The following is a 26865-nucleotide window of genomic DNA, read 5'->3' as shown; positions in this document are numbered from 1 at the left end:
ATTTATTTAAAATACTCTATTTATTTATTTATTTTTAGGGGTGGGGAGAAAGAGGAGAGAAACCTGAGTGTATGATTGCATCTTGAGTGCCCCCTACTGGGAAGCTGGCCCCAAACCCAGGCATGTTCCCTGCCTGGGAATTGAACCTATGACCGTTCGGTTCTCAGGCTGGCGCTCCGTCCACTGAGCCACACCAGCCAGGACAGAATCTTTTTTTAAAATCGTTACTCTATTACAGTTGTCCCAGTTTTTTACCCCTTTGCCACTCCTCTGCCCAGCCCAACCTTCCCCTCCCTGACTCCCACAGTCAATCCCTTGTAGTCAGAATCTCTTTAGGTTCCAATCCCAGAGTTATTTTCTTGGTTAAAACCAAACTTATGTATACTATGTTTTAAAAAGTATTTGTAGGCAGGTCTATAACTTGATATATGTTAAAAATATATTTCTATCAGAAAATGCACTCTGAACTTATAAATGAGGGGATATCATTATCATTATATATTTTATTATTTGAGATGTTTAGACAATTATAAATTAAGTATCCTACACTTTAGAAATCTAGATCTATAGCTGTAAAAGGAATGATTAGTGAGGTCTCTCAGGTAATTTGTATGACTTACCTCTTCCAGTTACATGTATTTTTCCTACATGAGTTAGTTGATTGTAGTCCTGAAATTTTAAATTTGCCATTTATATCTTTCATAGAAAATGGTCTTATTATCAAAAATTTTAAGCGTGCACAGAAGTTAAGAGAATAGTATAATGGACTATATCTAACATGTAGATTTAAAAAATTATCAAGATTTTCTTTTGCCTCACTCATGCTTTTTTAAAATGCATTTATTTTCCTGTTTTTGGCTTAGATTTAAAAAATTTCTCCCCTTTGATCTCAGGAGTACAGTATTAGCTATATCAAAATCCTTAGTTAATTGCATTTATCACTATTCCTTGCATAGTCCTTCTTAATTTATTCATTCAGACTCAAAATTGTCTTTAATAATGACATAAATACCTAGGAACCTATCACCCAAAACAAAAAGCAAAGTCGTCCTGCTTTTAAACTAACCTGCATCTAACCATCTCCCCTGTTCCATCTTCTGCCTCCCGCTCCCCTACCTGAAGTCATTGTTATCCTGAATCCTGTGTTCACTAATACCTTCTTTCCTTCTTATAGGGGAAACCCGATAGGAGTGACTGTTGATAACTGATTGTCAAAGTGATATGTAACCCACATACTCTTGCCATATTGAGTTGAGCTATATGATTTGCTAAAAACTATTTATTTCTGTTTTTGTTATTGTAAATTTTACAGCAAGTGTATTGTGTTAAGTATATTTTATTAAGTGTATTGTGTTAAGTGAAATTTTTAGGAACTTTATATTTTCACTTTATATTATATTACTAATATAATGTATGTTGCTGGAGTTCTTTCATATTAACTGCTTGCTTTATAATAATTCCTCCATGTAACTATACCAAAGTTTGTTTATTCCCTTTCCTGTTGATGTGAATTTGAGCTGTTTTCTACTGCAGTATTTTAAAGCAAATTCCAACCATTATGTTATATCAATCCTGCATACACTTCTAAAGAATATTGACACTGTTTTACATAATTACAGTGCCATTGTCATTTTAATAAAATTGGTAACAGTTTCTCAATATCTAATCAGTTTAAATTTCCTCACTTAAAAATGTTGTTTTGTTTTACATGTGCTGTGTTTGAAATAACTTCAAAAAGGTCCTCGTATAACACGACATTTGGTTTTATATCTCCTGCATCTCTTAATCTAAAGTGCTTCCCTCTTCCCTGACTTTTTTCTTTCACATGCTGTTGACTTATTGAAGAATCATAATGTGTCCTCCTATGGAATGTCCCCCATCCAGGATTTGTCTGTTTCCTTCCTCTTGGTGGTAATTTGTTCTGAAGCTTTGATTCATTTCATTTTCAACTATTTTTGGCCAGAATACTTCATAATTCTGTTCTATTATATATTTTATCACATCAAAAGCTCGTGATGTCTGTTTTGCCTTTACGAATGCTAAGATTGATCAGTTCAGGTGGTAACATTGTAAAGTTCCCTGTTAACCTCTCCGCCATTGATGATCTTCCCAGAATCGTTACCTGTGTAGAGATTATAATATGGTGATTTCTAATTCTTTTTTCTATTTTTTAAACTAGAATTATTCTGTAAAGAATTTTCCCTCATTAACTAAGGTTATTTGTATTTGAATACCTTGAAATATAGTTAGAACAGGATTAAATGCTTAATTATTTCTCTTCAATTCTAATTTTCAGAGTCTGTAATTGGTGTCCAGTCACCTTCAGTGGTGATTCATGAGTTACGGACTTTGCGGGGAGGACTTTTGGCTTTCTTATTTTAAGTATCCGTTGAACTCATGGGTCTTCATATATTCATTTTCTTTTGGTTGTAGTTACCATTCATTTTGCTTACGTTAACCGACGGAGCCCCTTCATGTTGGCTTTTGAGTCCTTTTGCCATGACACCAGTAGTCTTACGTAGCTTCCTTGCTTTTTGGCAGAATAAAATGTTTGATGCTTATCTTACACGTTTTCTGCCCTAGACCTGGAATCAGTCATTCCTCCAAGAAGCCCTGGTTTCTTTTAGTGGAAAATGCTATTTTGAGACTGCATTCTGGGCTTCAGAGTACTTATTGCTCTTGGGCTCTCACTGCCTCTCAGGTTTTTTGGTGGGTAGTATTAGAAAATACCTATTTTTAAGAGAAAAAGACCATTGATTCACATTGACATTTTAAATTCAGATTGAGGATTGTATACTAGGTTTTTTTGTTTTGATACCTGTATCTCTTTTCCCTTACCTTGAAAGCCTTAGTTCCTAACAATATAGTAACTTGATTATATATTGGCTTTATCCTGATAAGATATTCATTAATAATAATATATTATTAATGTGCATTAAAATAGTAATAAATGATTTTATAAATTATAGTAATATCCTAATACTGATATTATTGCTAATAATAAGGCTACTTAGTGGCAGTGAGGATTTTTTGTAGTTCTTATTTATCCTTATATTTCTAATAAGGATGTATAGTCAAAATACTGTGTTACAAAGTCACTTGAAATAATTGTGTTTATACCAACAACTTGATGCTCAGGGTTTATTTGTTTCAGTTTGTTATAATTTAAATTTTTAAAAAAATGTAAAACATTTACATGATTCCAGGGTCAAACTATGTAACTGTATGTGTGCAGAGAACTTTCACTTCCACCTCTTCCCTCTCTAGGTATCCAGATCCTTCCCATCCCTTATGGGTACCATTCTGGTTATTCTTCCATTTTTTAAAAAATAAAAGCAAAATGTGTTTACAAATTCATATTTCTTTCCCCTTCTTGCACAATAGTTAGCATACTACAAATGCTGATACATGCCCTTTTTTTACATTTAATTTTGAGATCATTACATAAATAGATACTGTGATTTCCTCAATCCTTGTTATGGTATGAGATATTTCATTGAATGTATCATCTTTTATTCAACCAGTGCTCTATTGACAGACATTTTGTTTGTTTCTGTCTTTTGCCATTAAAAGTAATGATGCAATGAATAGCTCTGTAAATAAATGATTTCGTGTTTTTGCCAGTGTATTTTGGGATAGGTTTCAGGACATGGGATTGCTGAAAAGTAAATGCATGTGTAATTTTTCTAGATAATCTAGATTATCTAGATAATTTTTCTAGATATTTTTCTAGATAAGCTATTTCTAGGAGCTTTTACTCAACTGTGTACCATTTTTCATTCCCACTGCCTCTCCACCTGAGTGTATTGTGAGACTTGGAATTTTGCCAGTCTGATAGTTGAGAAGTTGTTTCTCGATGTAGTTTTAGTTTGCATTTCTCTTGGTATAAAGACCGGTTTTTATTTCTTTTGTGACTGTTTATATAATTTCTCATTTTTCCATCAAATTGTTGGGTCTTTTTCCCCTCAAAAAATATTTAGGAGCTTACTGTATTGGAGGTAGCCTTTGTGATTTACTGTTGACCACTTTTTAATTTAGGTGATTGTTTTAAAGAGTATCTTGTGGGTGGCAGTGAAATGCTTAGAGGGATTTAAGTTTCTGAATTACGATGGGAATGGGAAGATCTAGGCTATCAGTTCATGAATAGTGTTCATTTTGATACACTTTCAGGAGCTATTCTTGTAGTGATACTATTAAGTTCTTAAAATTAACAGTCACTTAGGTATGACCTTTTAGGTAATTTGAAGGCATAGAATTCAGGCAGGAAATTTTAGAGGTAAAGAATCCTGTTTAAATCTGTTTCTAATACTGTTCGGATACTTGTTGAAAAGTAAGAACATAAATTTCATATTTTGAGAGATGATTAAAAAAAACCCCGAAACTTATGCAGTATCTGGTATATCATAAGTTTTTTTGAGATAGTTATATCGCTTTATTATTCTTCAGCTCTGGGTATATCTGAAAAATTGTCCGCTTTGTACTGTAGACTAAAATAATAAAAGTCTGAGTTAATAGCATGGGAGACCTAAAAAATAATTCATGGGGTATTGCTTATAAATTTCTTTTTATACACTGCATTATTCATACATGAGCAGCTTTTCTTTTTAAAGTAATGCAGTCCTAAAACAATAAAATGTTTTTTTTCTGACAATTAGTTATTTTTTATGTGATTTCCAATTTAAAAATCAGGTATTCTATTTTTCTAGAAGAACCTAACAAGACATGTGACAGCAGTAACACTAGTGCTACCACTACCTCCATTCAGCCTAATCTGGAAAACAGTAACAGCAGCAGTGAACTAAATTCTTCCCAGAGTGAATCTGCTAAGGCAGCTGATGATCCTGAAAATGGAGAAAGAGAGTCTCTTACACCTGTCTCTATTCAAGAAGAGATAGGTAAGAATACACTTCATACATTAAAGCAAGCTTTTAATTTTTTTAAAATTTTTAATTTTTTTAAATGAAGGTTTGATGGGGGTGGGAAGATTTAGATTTTCTTTTCCTTTTTTTTTCTCATTTCTTTTTTTAAACATGAGTAACACTTGCATTCATTATTTTTCTTTTCAAAAATCCAAAAAGCACCTAGGAAAAATAGATGTTTTTCACACCCTTTTCCCCAGAGGTAACCCCCATCAACAGTTTGGTGTGTAACATTTTTATCTTTCTCCATGCAGTTTCATTAATGTATGTATGTTTACAAAAAGCTTTTTTAAAAAATTTAAACAGGATCATTTTGCATGTATTGTTCTGCATCTTGTTTTTATTCACTCAGTAATACATGTAGTTGATCTTTTCATGTTATAAATTAAATTCATTCTTTTTTAACTGCTGCATGGTATCCACAGTATGGACAAACCATATTCATTTACTGTTTCTTCAGTAATGAACATTTAGACTGTTAACAGTTTTTTTTATTATTACATAGAGTGGTGGTTTTTAACATCCTCAACATTATTTTTGTGTACTTAATGTAAGTATGTTTGGCAGTATAGAAACAGTAAGTAGGATTGCTGGGTCACATGGTTAGGTGCATCTTAAAGTAGTGATGGCTACTGCTTCATTGTACAATAAAAGTGATTTATGTCAACAATTTACATACCTGTTTATCTCTTCATACTGTGACCTAAAGTCAGCATCATCAATCTCTTACATTTTTGCCAATGAAAAAGTATTTCATTTTAAAATTTGTAGATCCCTGCTTACTAATTTGTTCCAATTTCTTTTCATGTGTGTGTTCAACTCTCTGTGAATTGCTTCTTCATACAGTCTGCTAAATTTTTTCCTATTGAGTTTGGATATTTTTCCTTAATGAGTTTTAGGAATGCTTTATAAAGTATCATAGCTATTAGTCTTTTATTTTACACATATAGATATGTAGTCATTGCTTGTTTTTAACTGTTATCTTGTACAGAAATTTTTACACATTTATGTAGTTAAATTTATCAGTGCTTTTCTTTAGGGTTTCTCTGGATTTTTGTATCCTATTAAGGAAGATCATCCCTATCCCAAGATTGTACATATATTTTACAGTAATTTTGCATAGTATTTCTGTAACTTTGTTTTTAATACTTCTGGAGTATAGTTTCATGTACAGTATGAGGTGGAGATCTGTTTTAATTAGATTGTTTCAATTGCAAGTGACCAAATTATCTTAAGATAGCTTAAGTGAGAAGGGAATGTAATTACTCATGTAATGGAGAAATCTAGGCCATCATCAGGGATAACAAGACCCTCAGGTAGCAACACTCTTCCTACTTTCCTCTCTTTCACTATCACCTTTTGGATCTGCATATGTTTGTATGTTAACTTCATTCTCTCCTAATACAGGCAGACTTTTTCCAAGTGCCTGGGAAGATGGCATTAGCGGTTTGTATTCATATCTTTCCAAGGTCTGTGACCCAACGTCAAGGCCACTGCTACTCCAAATCAAAAGCCCTTGAGGAAGGAATATGAGTGGTCTATCTTGAATATATTGTTCCCACCCTGTGGCCAGGGCAGGCAAGGTATTATGATTGATGTCTCCAGGAAAAGTATATGATTGGAGCGTTGTAGGAATGGTTTCCAAAGAAAGAGGGATGCTGTAAAGATAGAAAACAGTAAATAACCACAATTTCACACTTTGGTAGCTCAGCAAAAACTTGTGTATTCAAATTCAAAGGTGCTCCTGCCTAACATAATGCAAAGATCTTGCCCACACGGTGAAACTTTTTTAAAAAAACCTGCTTCCCAAAATTATATCTGGTAATTGTAATTATACCTAATTTCTATTTCTGTGTTGTCTGTTATTTTTTTATTAGGTCTGGATGTGGCATATCTTAATCTTAAAATCCATGAGCCAAATTAGGAATTTAAATACCTTTAATACTCATTATCCTGATAGAGGGCATTCTTTTGTAAATCTGTCTTGCCATTGGTTTTCTGGGAGGATTGCTGTGGGTGAGAAGTGAGAAACATATGGGAAGATATCCCTTCTGGAGGCTGTTCTGCTTTAGCAGCCTAGTTCTGGCTGGCTGTTGTAAGAGGTGGATTCCTGAGTATTGCCGTAGGTTTGATAATCAAACATTCTAGCTTGACAGGTTTGGAATTTTCTCTGGCAGCAGCACTCCCTTATAGATTGCCTGGGTTTCCCAGCTAGTATCTAATGACCAGAAATGTGGTTCATGGTCCATGAAGATAAACCTCCTCTGCTAGCCCTCAGGTGAATAAAGTCTGTCTAGACTTCTGCCTTCTCACATTAAACAAGGAGCTGCAGAGACTGGGGTAAGGCACCTTTGTACTCTGCCTCCAGGCTACATCAGAGTGATCCACTCCTTTATGGCCTTTGGACAAGGGGTATTAGATAAGAACCTCCACTCTTGGCCTGGCTTCCTTCCAAGTCTTACTACCCCTAGAGATGAATTTTCTGCCTCCTTTCCCTTACTTGCACTGAATTTAGCAAGTGACAAAAGATAGACCCTCAGGCAATATTGGATTGTTGTGTCCAAACTGAAGGACCTCTTTTTAGAAGCCCTGTGCCATTCCCTTTCTACTTATTTGGAAGTCCAGCCTAGACCAAACAATGTCTAAAAAGTCTTCATAGTAGGACTTTATAGATGGTCCTAAGATGTAGCAACCATAGTTCAACATAATGGCATAAACTTTCAGCATGGGCAGACTGCATCCTCTGGGACCCAGGGGAAAATTGTTGATAGTGCAGCCAGCTGTTTTGCTACCAAACATTGCAGGTTACTAGTTTTGTAGTCTGGAGTGGCAAAATACCCAGTGCCCTACCACATCTTGATTTAGCCAGTGCCATATTTTGGGGTCAAAATCTTAAAATACTCTGCTGGATTATTTAGAATTTGTGGATTATAAGTGCCAGAAATTCACCAGACTTACTTAAAACAAAAAGGGAATTTTATTGGCTCATACTGTTGGGAAGTGAAGAAGTAATGACAGCATCAGGTGCATTATTGAACCAAGTAATTACTCAAATGACGTTATCTCTGTTCTACCTCTCATGTTTAGCACTCCCCCTCACCTATTGCCATGGACCTATTATTGTCTCCTATTATTGGAAGTTTTTTCCATACTGTGGGGTAAAAGTAGCCAACCTTTCCGCTCTTTCTGCTCACTAATATCTTTCTCCATCTCCAGATTTTCTAAAACAAGACCATTCCTCCATCTCCAGATTTTTAAAATTGGAATAGGATGCTGAATGGTTTGGGCCACATAACCAGTTCTGGGACAGTCACTAAGGCCAACCAGTGATGTGCTCTGTCTGGCTAAGCTTGGTGATGTTGATCACTCCAAAGGGCAAGATACTTATTTGCAGTCTTGGCAAAATCACATGATTGTAGTTGGGGGAAATATGTATTCCCCAAAGGAAAGAAGCAGTGTTGAATACATAAAATTAAAAGTTTACTGAATTGTTTTAACTTTTGTAATTTCCATAATGGATAGCCAGTTTTCCCAATCCAGTATTTTTCTCTACTTAAAATGCCATCTTTATATTATAAAGTATAGTAAGTTTTCTGTTTGGTTTTTCATTTGCCAATGCCACACTGTCTTAATTTTATAAAGCTTTAAATTTTTAAAAAAGAAAAATGAGATCTGTTCAACTATATGACCAATGGAAATTAGATAGTGATGCAATCATTTTAGAATGTATAGAAATTTTCAGCCAAAGTGAGATTCATGGGAAAGCAGAAATTGCTCCTTGGCTATTAAATCTGTCACTATTAAAAATTAAGTTACTATGAAATGTGAGAGGTCTTTATTTTATTAAAAATAATTTAGTTGATTTTCACATGTATAATTATTTGCATATACAGATAATTATCTGGAATCTTCAGGAGAAAATTCACTTGGCATTTATATTTATAAGCTTTCAGCCATCAGGTATTTAAACAATTTCAATGGAAATCTTTTTAAAATTAATTATGTCTTTTACTTTTTTATATAGAAATTCACATTTATTATAAATGTAAGGCAATATTTTATTAATGGGCATTTTGAGTCACTGTGTTACTTGTAACTCTTAGCGGCCCTTCCTGTTTTCTAGTAGATGAGCTTTGAAACAGATAACCTGGCATTTTTGAAGTTTTGTAAAATAATTAATGACTCATAGTCAAGTTCTGATATAGTGTTCTTTTAAGTAAAATCTGTAAGAATTAATACATTTGTTTTGGCTCTTGAAGGACTTGTTCTGTTTACTTCAGGATCTTAGATGTGCACCAGATAAGAGTTTTGGATAAAGTAGTATTATACATAATTTAGTTGCTGTTAGCACTTACTTTTGGCTTTTCATTTGATAACAGGTGATTTCAAATCAGAGAAGTCTAACGGGGAAATAAGTGAGTCTCCTGGAGGTGGGCGAGGAGCATCCGGTTCAACTCGAATTATCACCAGATTACGGAATCCAGACAGCAAACTTAGTCAGTTGAAGAGCCAACAGGTGGCAGCTGCAGCCCACGAAGCAAATAAATTATTTAAGGAGGGTAAAGAGGTGGGTTCTTTCTGTTTAAAACAAACATTTCTCAAGTGTAAAATATGGCGCTTTTTTTTAACCATATATTAGAAATAGAGGTGGAAAGTTTATGGACCTTCTTTTGAACTGTAGTGTCCCCACTTCCAAGAGTGTATTGGCTAACAAGATCTAAAGTGTGAGGTTTATATTATAATTATGTATAGTTGTGCATCCAGATTTCCCCTGTGCATAGAAATGCTATAAATGGGTAGCATGCTTTTTAACTTTGTAGTTAGTTTTATTGTATGTAATTCTAAAGAGCTAGAGGCTTACTTTTCCACATACGGTAATGAGTACGCCATTTATGGGCATTATTAAAGAGTTGTAGATGATTTAGTGCTCAGATACATCTAGAATCATTTTAGGTGAGCCTGCAACTAAAGGATAGGGCTCACCCCTTCATGGCAGAGTACAGTACATGGAACAGCACAGCATCCCAGCTTTGATTATGAACAAAAAGATTAAAGCTAGAACTCCGTATTGCTTCCCCACCAACTAGCCATAGTGACAGAATAACGTCCACAGCTTTTGTCTCCCAGTTGAGAGTTATTTGCAAGGTAGATAAATAAGGATATACCTTGTTCTTTTCTTAACATTGTAGGAGTTGCTTTAAAGCAGTGGCTTTCAAACTTTTTTACTTTGACCCTCAGTAAGACATTTTTCATAGCAGCCCAGTACACACAAAGTTTCCTGGAATAGTATTTTACCTTAATATATGGGATGCACTCTTTTATGTTTTCTTCTATTGTATTATATTTCATTTTTTAAAAAAGCTGAGTAAGTCCCACTATTGATTTCATAGTCCACTAAAGGATTGGGATCAACTCTTTGAAAAAAACTATTTTATATTATTCTCGGGCTCTTATACTAGAGCTGAAATCGATAAAAGGAGCAGAAAGAAAGGTATTTTTAGGGGAATAGTACATGTAATGCCCTAGTCTTTTCCCCTAACCTATATATTGTAGGTTTGAAATAATGATTGGTGAGTGATTTACATATGTATTTCTGTATGTCTATTTGAGATACATAAAAGTACTTAATGTTTGACATATACTAGACACTTAATAGAAGTTATTTTTCTTTTTGCAGACATATCTTGGTTATTTAATTATAAACAATTAGCTTTAGTTTTTAAATTTTTAAAGTTCAGTCGTAGGATGTATCTTTTAACTGATTTGGAATGATAAATTATAAATTATTGAAAGATCAAATTTGCATATTTGATATGAACAATGGAGTCTTTTTATTTTCTTGGTCAGGTACTGGTAGTTAACTCTCAAGGAGAAATTTCACGGTTGAGCACCAAAAAAGAAGTAGTCATGAAAGGAAATATCAACAATTATTTTAAGTTGGGTCAAGAAGGGAAGTATCGTGTCTACCACAATCAATACTCCACCAATTCATTTGCTTTGAATAAGCACCAGCACAGAGAAGATCATGATAAAAGAAGGCATCTTGCACATAAGTTCTGTCTGACTCCAGCAGGAGAGTTCAAATGGAATGGCTCTGTCCACGGGTCCAAAGTTCTTACAATATCTACTCTGAGACTGACTATTACCCAACTGGAAAATAATATCCCTTCATCTTTTCTTCATCCCAATTGGGCTTCACACAGGTAAAGGAAACTAAAGTTCATTTATTGCTTTGAATATAATAAATGTTTACAAAATGATCATTGCAGGTATGTACTTTAAGTGGTTGTTACCGATGAATCGAATGAAGTCAATTTAGTCAGCAAAACACAGGATCTTAGGGATGTGAGTGTACTTCTAAGTAATTGAATCAACACTAACATTTGGGAGATTTCTGGAAAGCTGCTCTTTATTCCTGGAACCAAGTGGAGATCAAACAAAGTAATAGAACACTGTAGAAGGTTTAAGAAGTGAAGAACTAATCAACCTTTGGGATTCCTTCTAATGGTCAAAATTCATGGTTCTGTGAGGTAGAAGATTCCAGTAGCAGTATATTTATACCTGCTTAGCCTAGAAACATATGTCCTATAAGATGGAGGCATTATAAATTACAACACTTGTGCTTGTAATTTAGGATCAATGAAGTGAAATACTTTTTTTCCTTCTAAAATATAGGGCAAATTGGATCAAGGCTGTTCAGATGTGTAGCAAACCCAGAGAATTTGCGCTGGCTTTAGCTATTTTGGAGTGTGCAGTTAAACCAGTTGTGATGCTACCTATATGGCGGGAGTCTTTAGGACATACCAGGTAAGTGAATTCTGAGCCTCTTGAGTGGTGTATTAGACTCCATTTTGGAAGATTAGTATATTGAGAATGAAAGTTAATGCACTTAAAAGGCCATATTAAAAACTTAATTTTTATTGGTCTCATTTTCCTCCTGTATAAGATATAAACATGAGTGAACAGTAGTTCTAATTTACAAGGTCGTAATGAAGGTCAAAATTGATCAAGTATGTGAAAATTAATATTTTCTACAGTAAAGAGCTTTTTATTGAATAGAAAGAACACTCATATTTTTTGAATATTTATTCTAGACTCTTTTCAGGTACTGTGCTACGCATCTGATTTTTTTAGAGTTGAGGGTCTAGCCAGAAATTATATAGTTCCTAAGTAGATAAAGAACTGTGTAACTTCAGCAGATGGTTAAAAAAAAGACACATTTTGTGCCTTGAATCTACTTTTTAGACCTAGGGATTTTGTTTTTTAAACTTAATCTTTAAGAAGTTAGTACTACAAAACTAATATAAACTTATGATAAAAATGTAAATTATTATTCAGTGTGAAAAGTAAGAATCATTCTACCTACGGGTCCCACTTCAAAGGTATAACTGCCAATTTTAAAGTATGAATACAGCTTTTTGTTACTTTCAGCATCTGTGTTCTATTTTGTAATGAAAAGTTTTTTTTTTAAGAAAAGTTCGTTTATACCTACTAAACATTTTTCATCTCTTAAGGTTTGCTGTCAGTTTTCTTTGGTGTTTCCCCATATCAATCTTACAGATACTTTTTTTTTCCTTTGTTTTCGTCCTTTTATTTTGAATATAAGTGCTGCTACTATTAGAGGTGTCCACAAATGGAATGGACTTAATTCTGTCTAGGATAACAAAATTAGGGTTAACCTAAGGTGCTACAGACTGCACCCCTGGAGAGGAGTCCTAAATGGGTGGCATACCTTTATTCTACTCCTTATGTCTTTCTTTTATGAGGGTAAAGGAGAGAGAGGCAGTTGTGAGGCAACATTCTGTATTTCGGGGTGGAGGGGGATAAGGAGTAATGGAAAAAATACAATAAAAAAATCATAAAAAATGAACTATTTTTCATTTAACTTAAAAAAAACCCCTCTGTATTTCTGTTGTTCCTTCTTGCATTTAACTCCAGACTTGAACCAAACTTTTCTGTTCCAACATTTTCCTATTCAGTGGTCATCCTGAAACTTGTGGACCAGGCAGCCACATCTCTAATGACAGAAATCAGTATTTTGAGAAGTAAAGCTAATCCAAATGTTGCTAAATAAAATCGTTGATATTCAAACATAATTTAAAGTGACTAGATTCATACCTTTTATAAATTTGTTTCTGAATATTAAACATTATAATGAAGATGGAATTCAACTTTTAAAAAAGTCCATCTAGCCCTGGCCGGTGTGGCTCGTTTGAAGCATCGTCCCATACACCAAAAAGTTGTGGGTTCGGTTCCTGGTTGGGACACATATGTAGGTTATGGGTTCAGTCCTCTGTAGGGGTGTGTTCAGAAGGCAACCAGTTGATGTTTCTCACCCCTCCTTCCCTCCCTCCCCCTTCTCTCTAAATGCAATGAAAAAAATGTTCTTGGTGAGGATAAAAAAATTTTTTTTTTCTAATCAAGGTATTTTTTTTTTCCTTTTTGTCATTATGACTAATCTTCCAAACAGGTTACTTTGAGCTATAAAATGAGCTCTAGCTGGTGTGGCTCAGTGGATTGAATGCTGTCCTGCAAACCAAAGGGTCACTGGTTTGATCCCCAGTGTAGGGCACATGCCTGGGTTGCAAGTCAGGTCCCCAGCAGGGGGCGCATGAGATGCCACCACACATTGATGTTTCTCTCCCTCTCTCCCTCCCTTCCTGGCTCTAAAAATAAATAAATAAAATCTTTTACAAAATAGTTATAAAGTTATATTATGAATTGTATTAATATGATACATGTGGTAAAATATATGAAAGAACTTTTTTTTTTTTTTAATATGATGAGATGTAGCAGGACATAGAATTTTTTAAAAGACAATTAGAGACCATGATTCAAGAAAATTAGAAGTTAATTGGGCTTCCATTTCTGGCAAAATTATGGTCAAATACCTCTAGGTGACAAACATCTAAGAAGTTATCTAGAAAAAACTCCTAAGAAAATACCTAGAAATTCAACCAAATATTTCATTTATAAAATATTTATTGTCGTATTCAATAATAAAGCATTAAGAGCAATCTAAATATCTAAGAGTTTCATAATATATTTAAAATAATGGTAAATGGGGATTTTTTTTTTTTTTTGGAGAAAATTATAGTTCCTTATTTTTCATTTTCAGAAACCTGAGGACCTGCTCGCTGATTTTAGAGAGAGGGAAAGCGGGGGGGGGGGGGGGGGGGGGACATCAATCAGCTGCCTCTCATGCGCACCTGACTGGGACTGAACTGCAACCTAGGCACGTGGCCTGACCAGGAATCCAGCCAGGCTTATGGGACAGCACTCCAACCAGCCAGGGAGAGAACATTATAGTCTTTATTGAAAAACATTAAAGAATTCCTAAATAAATGGAAATACATTTCATGTTTATGTATAGGAAGATTCAGTGTCCTGACTTCCGTTTTCCTCATGTTAATATATAAGTTAATTTCAGTAGCATTGATAATTATAGTTGAGCTTTCTGTAGAATTTACAAGATGATTAGAAAATTTATACGGACACTGGCAGTAATAGAAAAGATAGGGTAAGGTAGGACTTGGCCTACCAGATAACAAAACTTACTTGGTAGCTGTAATAATAGTGCGTTATAGATGCAAAGATAAACAAATAGACCTGTGGTACAGAATAAACAGTCCAGAAGGTGACCAACCCACACATTGTCTGTAGCTGTCCACTGAGTGCTCAGGCTCAGGCCAAGGTCAGCCCCCACCTGTGTTCTGACTGGGGCCGCCCTGCTTGAGCTATAAAGCAATATGCAGGTGGCCGCTACTTGTGCTGGGCTTGGAGGTTCCCAGGTGAGCAAGGCTGTGAACTGAGGCTGGCTGCTGTTAGCTGGGCCTGGGGCCACTTAGCAAGGGGTATGAGGGCTGTGGGCTGGGGGCTCACTGAGGCTAGCTGTTACTTGTTTGAAAGGATTTAGGAAGTTGTGAAACATGAGCCAAGACTATCCATTCATATGGAAAAGCCACTGTTAACAGCTTTGTTGGGCCTGTAGATTGAGTGGAACAGAGCCTCAGGGATCTCCAGTGCTGGGCAAACAGTGTTAACCAGCTTGTTGGAGCCTCAGATATGGCATTCTCCTGCTTGCTCTGTGGCCATGTGGATAGAGGGTTCAAAAAAGGGCCAGTGACAAAGCTGTCCCTCAGCTTTTGCCTTGATGCCAGACTTCATTTCCTCCCTGTATGCCACTGGTGTCTTTCAAGCTGCTACCCTGGTGCTGGAACTCAGAGGGAGTGAGTCTGAGTAAGTCTGTGTGTGGGCTCTACAGGAGGAGGTGCCTGGGACTCCAGCAGTTCTTCCACTGACTCAATCCCCACTGGTTTTTGTAGCCAGGAGTTGAGGGGATTTATCTTCCTGGTACTGGAATCCTGGCCTGGGGGACTTGATGTTGGACTGGAACTCCTCACTCCCAAGATACCCCTCCTGAATTTTTACCCACCACATATGGATGTGAGACCATACCATTCTGCATTTCCACCCCTCCTTCAGGTCTGGATGGATGTGGTTTCTTTAATTCCCTGGTTGTCAGACTTCCATTCAGCTTGGTTCCTGATGGTGCTGAGTGATGGTTATTCTATAATTTAGTTGTAATTTTGATGTGGTTATGCGAGGTGTTTCCTGATGCCTGCGTCTTGACTGGAAGTTCCTGAAAGATAATTTTTATATTTTGGAGAGGTGAAAATTTGTTGACAACCCCTAAATGTTCATAATCTGGCATGTTTAAATTGTGGTGTGGTTCTGTAATGGACTATTAGACAGCAGTGAAAAACAAACTAGAGCACCAAGTGTCAGTGAGGTTGAATCTTATACCACAGAGTGAAAACAGTTCTTTGCCTAAAAATACATGGAGTGATTCCTCTTATGTAAAATTTAACAACATGTATGCAAATATAATGTTACAATATTGTTAAAGAATATAGGCATTGGTGGTAAAAGTTTAAAGCAGTGAAGGGCTGTATGCGCTGAAACTTAAGAAATATAAATAGCAGATGGTCAAAGAAAAATTATATTGAAAAGTAGAAAACATTTTGAGTTGAAGGTTCATGAGAATACTACATATATTGAAATTTTGGGGATGTTATTAAAGAGTACCCAGGGGAAATTGGTAGCCTTCAACATTTACATTAGAAAAGAAAAACTACAAATTAATTAGCTAGACATAAATGTCAAAGCATCAACCCAAAGAAAGGAAATATTAAGGAATATCAAATATTATATATTTGATGAAATAGAAGACAGACATACTATAGATACTAATCTGATTTACAAACCACTGATAAAATTATCAGGTAAGGGGGAAAAAAGGAGAAAGCACAAATAACCAATATCAAGGATGGAAAATGGGACATACCCACCAATATTTGTGATTCTCTCACTGGTACTAGGATTTATATCTTCGCAGAGTCCACTAATGTAGTATTCAGGTTTCCCACATCCACAGAGAAAGGGGCCCACTGGGCTCCTGCTTTTTGGTAGAAGAGTTACAGGAAGAGGAACCCCATTGATCTCAATCATTGGACTGAGTAGGAGGCCATAGGCCACATTCATTTTTCAGGCAGGAAAAGGATTTCTGGTTTAGTTTAAAGACTATCACTGGAGATGGGCAGGACCAGATGACTTCGTTATTCAAATTTCAGGAAGCAGACGATTCTATTTAAACTCTTCCACAAAATAGAAAAAGAAAGAAATCTCACAGATTATTATTTCTGTTAGAAGAAAATTGTTGTAAAACTTGAAGAATAGAAATAGACAAAAAGATAAGTAGAAAGTTATAGCCCTTTCTCCTTTAGTAATATTTACCATTAATGAATAATTAATAGCAAATAGATGTGCATCCAAGAAATCTTAAAACATTAGGAATATATTTAGGAGTAAATTCAAAGAATCATAAACCATAGTTAAACTGGTTTCCCCAAGGCACAGAAGACTTGTCTATTCTTAGGAGATTATTAATACCATGCTATTTTAAGACATCAAAGATAGAGCCCTTGCTGGTATGGCTCAGTGGATTGAGTGCCAGGTCTGTGAGCCGAAGGGTTGCCAGTTCGATTCCTGGTCAGGGCACATGCCTGGGTTGTGGGCTGGGTCCCCAGTAGAGGTGCTCGAGAGGCAACCACACATTGATGTTTCCCTCTCTTCTGCCCTTCCCCCTCTAAAAATAAATAAAATCTTAAAAAAAAAAAAAGACATCAAAGATGGAAAAGGATCATCTCATTAGGTGCTGAAAAAGTATTTGTTAATTAACAAGATAAAAACTTACTATTAATCTGTGAAAAAATACTTAGTAAATAGGAAGTCTTTTCTTTTCTTTTTCTTTTTTTTTGGGTAAAGCTATATTTCAAACCAAACCACCTTGTGTTTTGATGAAACTCTTCTAGTATTCACATCAACACTCAGGTGGTACTAAACAAAGATGTCAGGTATCACTGCTGTCTTTAACATTTCTTAAAATTATTAGCCAAGGCATTTTGTCATGATAAGTAAAAGATATATTGGCAGACATAGGCACAATTAATTATTATGCAGTTGATCTAATTATATACTTCGAAAACCCAAGAAAATTGATTTTTGAAAAACTATCAGAAACGATATGAAAATGAAGTAAGGTGGCCACCATACAGGTTTTATGTATACAGACAGTGACTATGTGGAAAATACAGTGGGAGTTCTCTTAAAAATAACAGATTGAATAAACACATATATGTTTACTCCCTGCTGAACTCCACCAAAACTATGACAGAGGGATTTTTTTTTTTTTTTAAGAAGATGATTTTAGAATGCCATTATGCAGGAGTTTTCTTAATTGATATTTGACAATTTTTTAAAAAGATTTATTTCTTTGTTTATTCATATAGAGAGGGGAAGGGAGGGAGAGAAACATCAATCAGTTGGCTCTCACACGTCTCCACCTGGGTACGCGGTCTGCAACCCAGGCATGTGCCCTGACCAGGAATTGAACCAGTGACCTTCCAGTTTGCAGGCTGACACTCAATCCACTGAGCCATACTAGCCAGGGGAGGATTTTTTTTTTTTTTTTTTTTTTTTTTTTTTAAGGATAAACCTACAGGGACAAGGGGTACAAAAGAGAATGTAGGACCAATAAAAGTGTGGAAGCAATAATGTAGGTAGACAAATGGTAATGTACCCAAGAAGGGGGAAAACAGAATTGTCACAGTTTACACCACAGACTCCTCAAAAGGCCCAGAAACAGGAAATGCAGATCAGTCCTCTTTAGGTCCTGTGTCTGCAGTACCTGTTTACACAGTCTGCCAGATCCTCTGAGTGTGGTGAGCCCAGTGTATTCCAGGTCTTGCTTGTGACCTTGCCCTTGGATTTCACCAGAAAATGCTCTTGTAAACTTGTAAACTGTGGCCCAGAGACAAGTTTTTTCCCCCACTATCCTTTTAAGAATGACAATATTACACTTCTGGTCAAATAGCTAGTTATATTCGTTCCTGAGTTTTCAGCAGTCAAACTTTATACCAGTTGAGATACTTGCATGGGTGGTAAAACCATAAAGAAAAGCCATGATAATGACTACCTAGGGATCAGACGCACTAACTTCCAATGTTTTTGTTATTGATAAAGTTCTGTTTCTTAACCACATTACATTTTACATATTTTTATAAGTCATAATAAAAGAAAAGATATCAATAAGAAAAGAAAAAAAACCTCTACTAAGAATAAACTTAAATATTCAGGATCATGTAAAGAAATCATTAAAATGTTACTAAAGATATAAAAGGATACTTTGAATAAATAAAAAGCTGTATGCTTAGATGTGTATATTTTCTAAAGTTGCTATGTATTACATTAATTATATTAATTTAATCTATCAAAATTAGTATTTATCTGCATTGTGCATGGGCATTTTCCTCTATGGGCAGAAAAGCTTGACCAAAATGATACTATTTCATCTAGAAAATTTAATGTGCCAGAAGAAGGAAGTAGATATTATAAAAAAAGGGAATTGGTACTGGAACATATTTTGAAGCTTCAATAATCAAAATACTTTGTACTGCAAAGGAAGTAGAGTAATAGAACCGGAGAATCCAGAAATAGACCTGAGCACAGGGGCCAATTTAGCTGTGATAGCATCGCATGTCAGAGAAGGAAAGAGAACGGGGGGCATGTTTGGAGAAAATATCAGCTAGATCTTTGCCTCATCAAAAACATTCAGATAAATTATGATTTAAAAAAAAAGAAAACTCTTTAAAAAAATCAAAACTTCAATAAGAAATCATGAATTAATTTATGTCTTTGTTGTGATACTTTCTTTTTAAACAGATATAAAACCCAGATGCCATAGAGGAAAAAAGTGGATATGTGTATGTATTTAAAATTCTGAGTGGAGAAATAATAATGTAATCAAATTCAAAAGACAGATGACAAACTGAGGAAAAATATTTGCACCACAAATGGAAAATTTCCTTAATTGACAAAGACCTTTTATAAATGAAAAGGACTAATAATAGTCCAGTACAGACAAGAAAAAGGATTTGAACAGGCATTTTGCAGAAAAATAAATACGAAAGGCCAGTGAACATTAAAAAATGGTTACTTCTCTCATAATTAAAGAAATGTAAACCAAAACAGTGGGATAGTATTTCTTATCTCTCAGTTGGACTGTTAATTTAGAAGTTTGGTACTCAACGAGTAAAGGTGTGGGAAAGCAGGTGTCCTTACAATCAGTCGCAGTGTGAAGTGTACAGTTCTGAAGAGCAGTTTGGCACTGTCTGCACTTTAAGTGCAAGAACCTTTGGACTTAGCCGTCCCACCACTGGGGAACATTGGGCGGTTCTCCCTAATTTGACCAAGACAGACAGAAAACATTCCTATTGTAGCTTTGTTTGTAATAACAATCACACAGCAAAACCCTGGGTATCACGTGTAGATCAGGAGTGGAGTTGAAGCTCAGTCAGTATTCCTGCTCCAGCTGTCAGTTGACCCACATAGATGCGGAAAAAGCACCTGCAGCTGGAGGTTGCATGGTACTGGCCTGATCGGGCTTCCTTCTTGGGGCCTCCTGGCCAGCAGCAGCAGCCAACCTTTCTGCCCAGCCAAGAGGAACTGAGCTCCTTTGGAGTTCCTTTTTTGCTGCCTTTTCTCATGAAGATTGTTTTGGTGGCAGTGAGAACAATAGAATTTAATCTGGTTTAGCTAACATCACAGATTAGCAACAGTACCACCTCCTCCAGGGCTCTCCAGGAAAGTTAAGCCTTTGGTGATGAAAATGGACCTGTTTCCCACGTGAACACTAAGAGCACAAGCTGAGTGTCCAGCCCAGACGTGAGCCCCCAGAGTGTCATTGCACTGCTCTTCTCCCCACGCAATGTGTCATCCCTGGCCACTGTCGATGAAGTTGGATCCAGTTATTGTGCTGGACCTGACTTTGCAGAGGTGTTTTAAACTGAACCCACAGAAGCTTTGTTGAGAGATACTACATGGTCCTCAGTCACTCTCCTCCCTCTGGTTGGCTGAGTCTGTCAGGGTACCCACCGTGCTCCACCTGCAGAGCTTGTCCCACTTCCTGGTTTTGAGAGTGGTAGCAAATTGATGATATGTGAGTCAGTGAGTTAGTCCCTGGTGAGAATCCACTCCCTTTCCTCTCCTCTCATCAGCTGTGAAAGAAGGAAGAGTGTTTGCTCTACTCGTTATGTGCAGTTAATTAACATGAGTTCAGTTAGCCCCAGGGAGACTAGATTTCCGGAGTCCTATAGTCAAGGGTCTCAAAGCTTTCTTGAAAGTGGAGATAGATAGGGAGTTTGTGGTGGAGGGAAGGAGATTAAAAAGAATTAAATCCCCCCCTCACAGCCTATTAGCACCTACCTCTCCCCCAAGTTAACAGAAGATCTCTTTATTCTTTCCACATTGCTGTGCATGCAAAATTGGCTGTAATTAGGTAGAGTGTGATATAAAAAAAAAAAAAAAGATGCTACCATTAGAGCTCTCAGAGAGACAGGAGCTCCTCTCCCTTTAGGTCTTGGCTAATGTCCCTGTTTATAGGAAATTGTCCTATTCATGAATATACAGTCTAAAACACCTTAATATGTAGAGCTTTATCACAGGTCTGCCCATCTCCTTACTGCTTCAGTGCAGTGATAATCAGTTTTTCAGCCTAAGAAAAGAATGTGGCTTATGTCCTGTGCCTAATGATGATGCCTGATCAGTGTGGTTCTCCCTTTGCAGCCCTTCCCCTTGTCCAAAACAGGAGACACATGGGACCCTCTCTCTGTACATAGGAAGCCTGAATTCTATGTTAGTGGATCATGTGAAGGCTTTTAAGATCCCCAGTGCTATATAGAATCAGAAATATTGGTTGATAAAAGTTTGTGGATTTGTTGATCTAAGTTGGGAAGAAGGAAATAAAGTATTCCTTTTTATAGGGAACTGGTTTAATAATTTATAGTATATCCATGCAGTAGTATATTACTTAATTCTTCAAAAGATCTGTACCTTCTGGTATGGAGAGATCTCCTAGTGCAATTATTTATTGATAAAAACCAGAAAATTTTGTTTGTAATATAATGCCTTTTATATGAATATGATGTTGGTGTATGCATGGAATATTACAGGAATAAGTTCATAAATGAGTATTTAATATGGGGAACATAGCCAGTTTTGTTTTTGCCTTGCTGTATTGTTTGATTTTTTTCCTTTTATAGAATTGTACATCTACTTACTGTTCTGAGTTGGGATTGTCTGAATTGAGGATTATCTCTAACTATTCTTTGTTTTTGTCTTCCTAATTTTCAGAACTTTATTTTTATATTGTTTTTCAAAATTGTATGTAATTCTGTCTTCCAATTCTTTTGTTCTTAGGTTACACAGGATGACAGCTATTGAAAGAGAAGAAAAAGAGAAAGTCAAAAAAAAGGAAAAGAAACAAGAAGAGGAAGAAACAATGCAACAAGCTACATGGGTAAAATACACATTTCCAGTTAAACATCAGGTAATTTTACTTATATTCTGTTGAAATAATGTTAGTAATTTCTGAGACTTTACTTGCAACTTTGAGTACTTAATAATTTTTTTACTTTTGACACAGTTTTTTAATACAGTTGAAGTAATCTTTCTGGCAATTTTATAAGCATAGGTTTATCTTCGTAGAATATAGGTGGGTCATTAGACCAATTTGTTGAAATTGTCCTGAAACTGTGAAACTGTCTTACATTTTATAATATGAAAAAGGAAAGTTAAGTTTTTTCCCAAGAATCTTTGATTCTTGGGTAAAAATAAAATTGATTGGTAAATTTAATTAATTTACCTCTCTTCATTTTCTTTGGTAAAAATGTATAAAATCACAAGTGTGTTATAAGCATTCTCATTCTTGCTTAATCAGAATGTCTTTATTTACATCAGGTGTGGAAACAAAAAGGCGAGGAATACAGAGTAACAGGATATGGTGGTTGGAGCTGGATTAGTAAAACTCACGTTTATAGATTTCTTCCTAAATTGCCAGGCAATACAAATGTGAATTACAGAAAGTCATTAGAAGAAAGTAAGTAATTATTCTTCTGGCATGATTGTTTCTGACTTTATTATTTCTTATAGGTTTATAGTAATATATTTACCATATTTTAGATAAGACTTTTTCTGAAATTCTTAATAGAATTTTCAAAATTACTAACGTAGTTTATTATAAACTCTGTGTTTTAGAATTACATTTATTTAAAGGATTTTGATATCAAGGATGTCAGTTAATGAAAGATGATAGAATAAAACTTGTTTTTTAAAAAGAAAAGAAAAAAGCCTTCAGCCACCTAATTGTTTTTTCTGAAATCTTAAATTAAGTACTACTTGGCTTCTTGAGGAACTGTACCTCTGGTAACCTCAGCATTGTATGTAGCACAAGACAAAACCAGAAAGGGAGTGGTAGAGGCTTCCAAAGCACTACCACATAAATGAGGTATTAACTCCATTTATGCTACTGGGTAATAACTTTAGAATTATAGAACTCTAGAGGTGAACTGCCCCTGTAAGAGAAACTTCGTATATTGAAACTCATGTTACACGAACAGATTATTTCATGAAGATGTTAAGTGACATACTGAAGTTCTTACTAGATAGAAAGTGATATGGTTGGAATCCATGTCTCTTGGCTTCCCTTGCCCTTTTTGTGCTCTATCATCCAGTCTCTCCTATGTTGCAATATAATTTGTTAATTTATGGAGTGATGTGTTCTTTCCTATATAGCCTATGCCATAAATGTCAGATAAGTACTATCTGTATATCTACATATCTAGCTAACTGATTTGGCTTTTGTGAATGGTTGTAGTAAAACCTGGACTGGTAGATATTTGAAACTGTTAATTTGGGAAAGTTATCACTGGATTATCTTTTAACAGAAAATGTATACATTTTATAAGGCTCATGGGAATTTATTGTAGGTACTAGAAGAGTCTTGCACATTGCTGGTGCTCAATGAATATTTTTATTTCATTACCAGTCTGTTACTATCTGATTATATTCAGGTTAAATATCCATTATAATAAATTCCAAAAGGTGGTTAACATTTTTTTATCACCATTTTGTTGCTCTAGTTATTCATGTAGCACTTAGAATTCTAGAGAGATTTTGTCTAACTGTGTCTAACCTGGTTTGACCTGTGTAATAAAATCCAGATTATCAATATCAATATATTTAGGCTTTTGCAAATTTCTTTTATGTCCATTTTCCTAGCATAGGATTTTTCATTGTCCAGTTGCTGAGCCTTAACAGTCAGGCACCAGGCTGGTTTTCTAGCATCTTTTGGGCCTTTCATTCCAGGTGGTAGCAGGGAAAAAAGCAGCAGTATATATTGTTAGTTTAACTACAGAGTAGAAATCACAGTGAAAGCAACAATAGATTTTTATGTTATTTATATAAATCAGTATAAAATATACTCTTTATGATCTTAGAACTGTTGGTCCCTATAATAATGGGTAATCTAATCTGATAATATGATAGAGGGATAGATGTGTTGAAAAACAGAAATGTAGTCCAGGGATCATTTGGCTTAGCACCAAAAGACCAGAGTATTTAATTTGTTTGGCTGCTGTGTGTTTATGTGTAATGTTACTCTGTTCTAATGCAGACTGTATGCATTTGTTTTGCACATTAATTTATCAAGTTCAGTAATGGGTATATATTAATATTGTTTATGTCAAGAAGACTTTAATGGGGGGGATCCCAAACATTTTATAGTTGTCTGTTTTAAATATCAGCATTTTTATAGCTTGTAAATGAGGCTACCATTGTCATATAAAGCACTTTTGAGTAACTTGAAATCATTGAAAAATATTTCCCAGCTATTTTTCAGTAACTTTAGAAACAATGACTATGGAGGGTATCAGTTTAGTTTTTTTATTCTTCTGTTACTTGTGGGGTCCAGATATATCCCCTCACCCTTTGTATGATGCTTTTCTTCTCTTACCACTATCCTGCTGTCCTGACAGGTACTGAGTGGGGTTTTTTGTTTGTTTGGTTGGGGTTTTTTTGTTTGTTTGTTTTGCATTCTTTTCCCTGCCCTCATTTAGATCCTCTTGGAAAGAGTCATTTATTTAAATAAAAAAAATAAGTACATCTTGCTAAGTCCTTGAGATATTTGTGTTCAAATGAAGAAGAAAATAAAAGTTAGAAAATGCCTCTAAGGCCTAAGAAATTCATCTAGACAATAGTTCTGTTCTGTGGGTTTCGTTTTTATTTTCTTATAGAAAATTTGAAACTACAAAGAAGAAAAGAGAATGATAGAATAATCAATTCCCACGGAGCCATCATTCAACTTCAACAGTTATCAAATTCTGTCACTCCTGTTTCAGTGGTCACGGCCCACATTTTTCCTGGAGTTTTTTCCCCTGTATTTAAAGCAAATCCCAAAAATCATGTTACTTATCATAAGTAGTTCATTATGTATCTCTAACTAAATTGAACATTTTCCATAGGCATCAGGCCATTATCACATTCAGTAAATTAACAGCAGCTAACATACCAATCATCTGATTCTCAGTTCATATTCCCATCACCTCATTTGTCTCAGAGATGCCTTTTTACTATTAGCAGTAAATTAGGTCCAAATAAGGCCACACATTGCATTTGGATATTTCTCTTTTATTCTGTGATAATGCACTTAAAAGTATTCTTCACGTGGAGTCCAGGGATAAACTTGAAGGTTATCTAAGAATCCATTTAAATTTCTAACAAAAGTTTTTACATATACTTTTTGTTTGTTTGCTTAGTGGATCAGAACATTTATCCAATTCTAATACGGTTCTATAACACTATATGTGAGAAACCGCTGATGCAGACAGGTTGAAATAGTCTCATATATGAAAGCTTCTAAAGCACATATAAAACGCAGTTATTTTATGCGTTAGGTCACCCAAACATTTAAAAGTACATATAGGACATTCAACTTTGAAAAAAAATTTTTATTGAGGGATAATAAACATACAGAAAATGACTATGGATGGACATCCGAATGGATTTTCATGGACTGCACACACTCAAATAGACACTGAACATGACAGCACCCCAGACCCTTGCACTCTCTTCCTTAAACACCTCCCTACAATACCTAACAACTTACTTTGGTCAGTTTTTGTTCTTTATTTTTTTCCCCATTTTAAAATCATTTTTAGCCCTGGCTGGTGTGGCTCAGTGGACTGAGCCCCGGCCTGCGAACCAAAGGGTCACCAGTTCAATTCCCAGGGCACCTGCTTGGGTTGCGGGCCAGGTCCCCAGAAGGAGGCGCGTGAGAGGTGACCACACATTGATGTTTCTCCCCTTCTCTCCCTCCCTTTCCCTCTGTCAAGAAAGAAAGAAGGGAGGGAGGGAAGAAGCTTGTGTCATTTCTTAAAAAAAAAGTAAAATAATTTTAATTTTTCAATTACAGTTGACATACGTTATTATATTAGTTTCAGGTGTCCACCCCAGTGATAAGACATTATGTAACTTACTAAGTGATCATCCTGATAAGTCTCACACCCATCTGATACCATACATAGTTATTAGAATATTATTGACTATATTCCATATGTTGTATTTTACATCCCCATGACTATTCTGTAACCAACCAATTTGTACTTCTTAATACCTTTATCTTTTTCACTCATTCCCCTAACCTTTCCCATCTGGCAACCGTCGGAATGTTCTCTGTATTTATAAGTTTCTTTCTGTTCTTCCTGTTCATTTATTTTGTTTTTTAGATTTATTGATAGAGATGTATTTATTGGAATTTTGTTGTCCATATTTTTTACCTTTTTGTTTTTTTCCTTCTACTTGCAGAAGACCCTTTAACCTACCTATCTATAATACTGGTTTGGTGGTGGTGAACTCCTTTAGCTTTTTCTTGTCTGGGTCAACTTTTTTTTTTTAATTGAAAATACTTGATAATTTATACTAAACTAGATATGTTAAGTTGCTAATACGCAAAATATTCGTAGTTACTATACTGTTGGTTCTTTTTAGCCAAAACTAATGTGAATGAAAATTTGGATGAATCAGATAGAAGGAAAAGCCCACGAAGTCCAAAAAAAATAAAAACAGAGCCTAATCCTGAGAAAGATGAGGTAAAAGATTCAGAAGCAGCAAAAGGAGCAGACCAAAGTGAAATGGACATTTCAAAGATTACTGAGGAGAAGGACCAAGGTAAGGAGAGTCAAGTGTGAAGGGCAGCCTGGGGGTGATGATAATGCACTGGATCTAGTTCACACAGCAGGAAAGGTACTGCATTGTCTCTTTTTGATAATAGCTTTATGGAAATGTAATCCTTATGCCATGAAATCACCCATTTAAAGTATATAATTGAGTGATTTTTTAGTATTTCACAGAGTTTTTTGACCATCACCTCAATTTTAGAACATTTTCATCACCCCAAGAAGAAACTCATATCCATTAGCATTCCAAATCCTCCATAAATCTGCCTCCCCAGCTCAGCAGTTTATTTTCTGTCTCTATGGATTTGTCTATT

The 26865-nt window shown here is 35.3% G+C and overlaps 1 protein-coding gene across 11 annotated transcripts in view; it reads left to right on the top strand.

The window, feature by feature from the left end:
- The window catches only part of BPTF (bromodomain PHD finger transcription factor), a 127579-nt gene that overhangs the window by 52385 nt on the left and 48329 nt on the right, over positions 1 to 26865 (top strand). For 7 of the 11 annotated variants that reach the window (XM_054573047.1, XM_054573053.1, XM_054573048.1 and 4 more), the window contains 7 exons: positions 4707 to 4895; positions 9299 to 9486; positions 10767 to 11122; positions 11595 to 11726; positions 21738 to 21867; positions 22278 to 22416; positions 26364 to 26543. In XM_054573047.1, coding sequence (XP_054429022.1) covers positions 4707 to 4895; positions 9299 to 9486; positions 10767 to 11122; positions 11595 to 11726; positions 21738 to 21867; positions 22278 to 22416; positions 26364 to 26543 — 1314 coding nt within the window. The remainder of the gene's footprint in view (positions 1 to 4706; positions 4896 to 9298; positions 9487 to 10766; positions 11123 to 11594; positions 11727 to 21737; positions 21868 to 22277; positions 22417 to 26363; positions 26544 to 26865) is intronic. The other 4 variants (XM_054573052.1, XM_054573049.1, XM_054573046.1 and 1 more) reach the window with 2 other exon arrangements.

This window comes from Pteronotus mesoamericanus, unplaced genomic scaffold, assembly GCF_021234165.1.
Source record: "Pteronotus mesoamericanus isolate MK-2021 breed Mesoamerican mustached bat unplaced genomic scaffold, CSHL_Meso_final contig_246, whole genome shotgun sequence".
NCBI classification, from domain to species: Eukaryota; Metazoa; Chordata; class Mammalia; order Chiroptera; family Mormoopidae; genus Pteronotus; species Pteronotus mesoamericanus.
The sequence above is the reverse complement of the archived record's forward strand: the minus strand, read 5'-3'. Positions and strand labels throughout refer to the sequence as shown.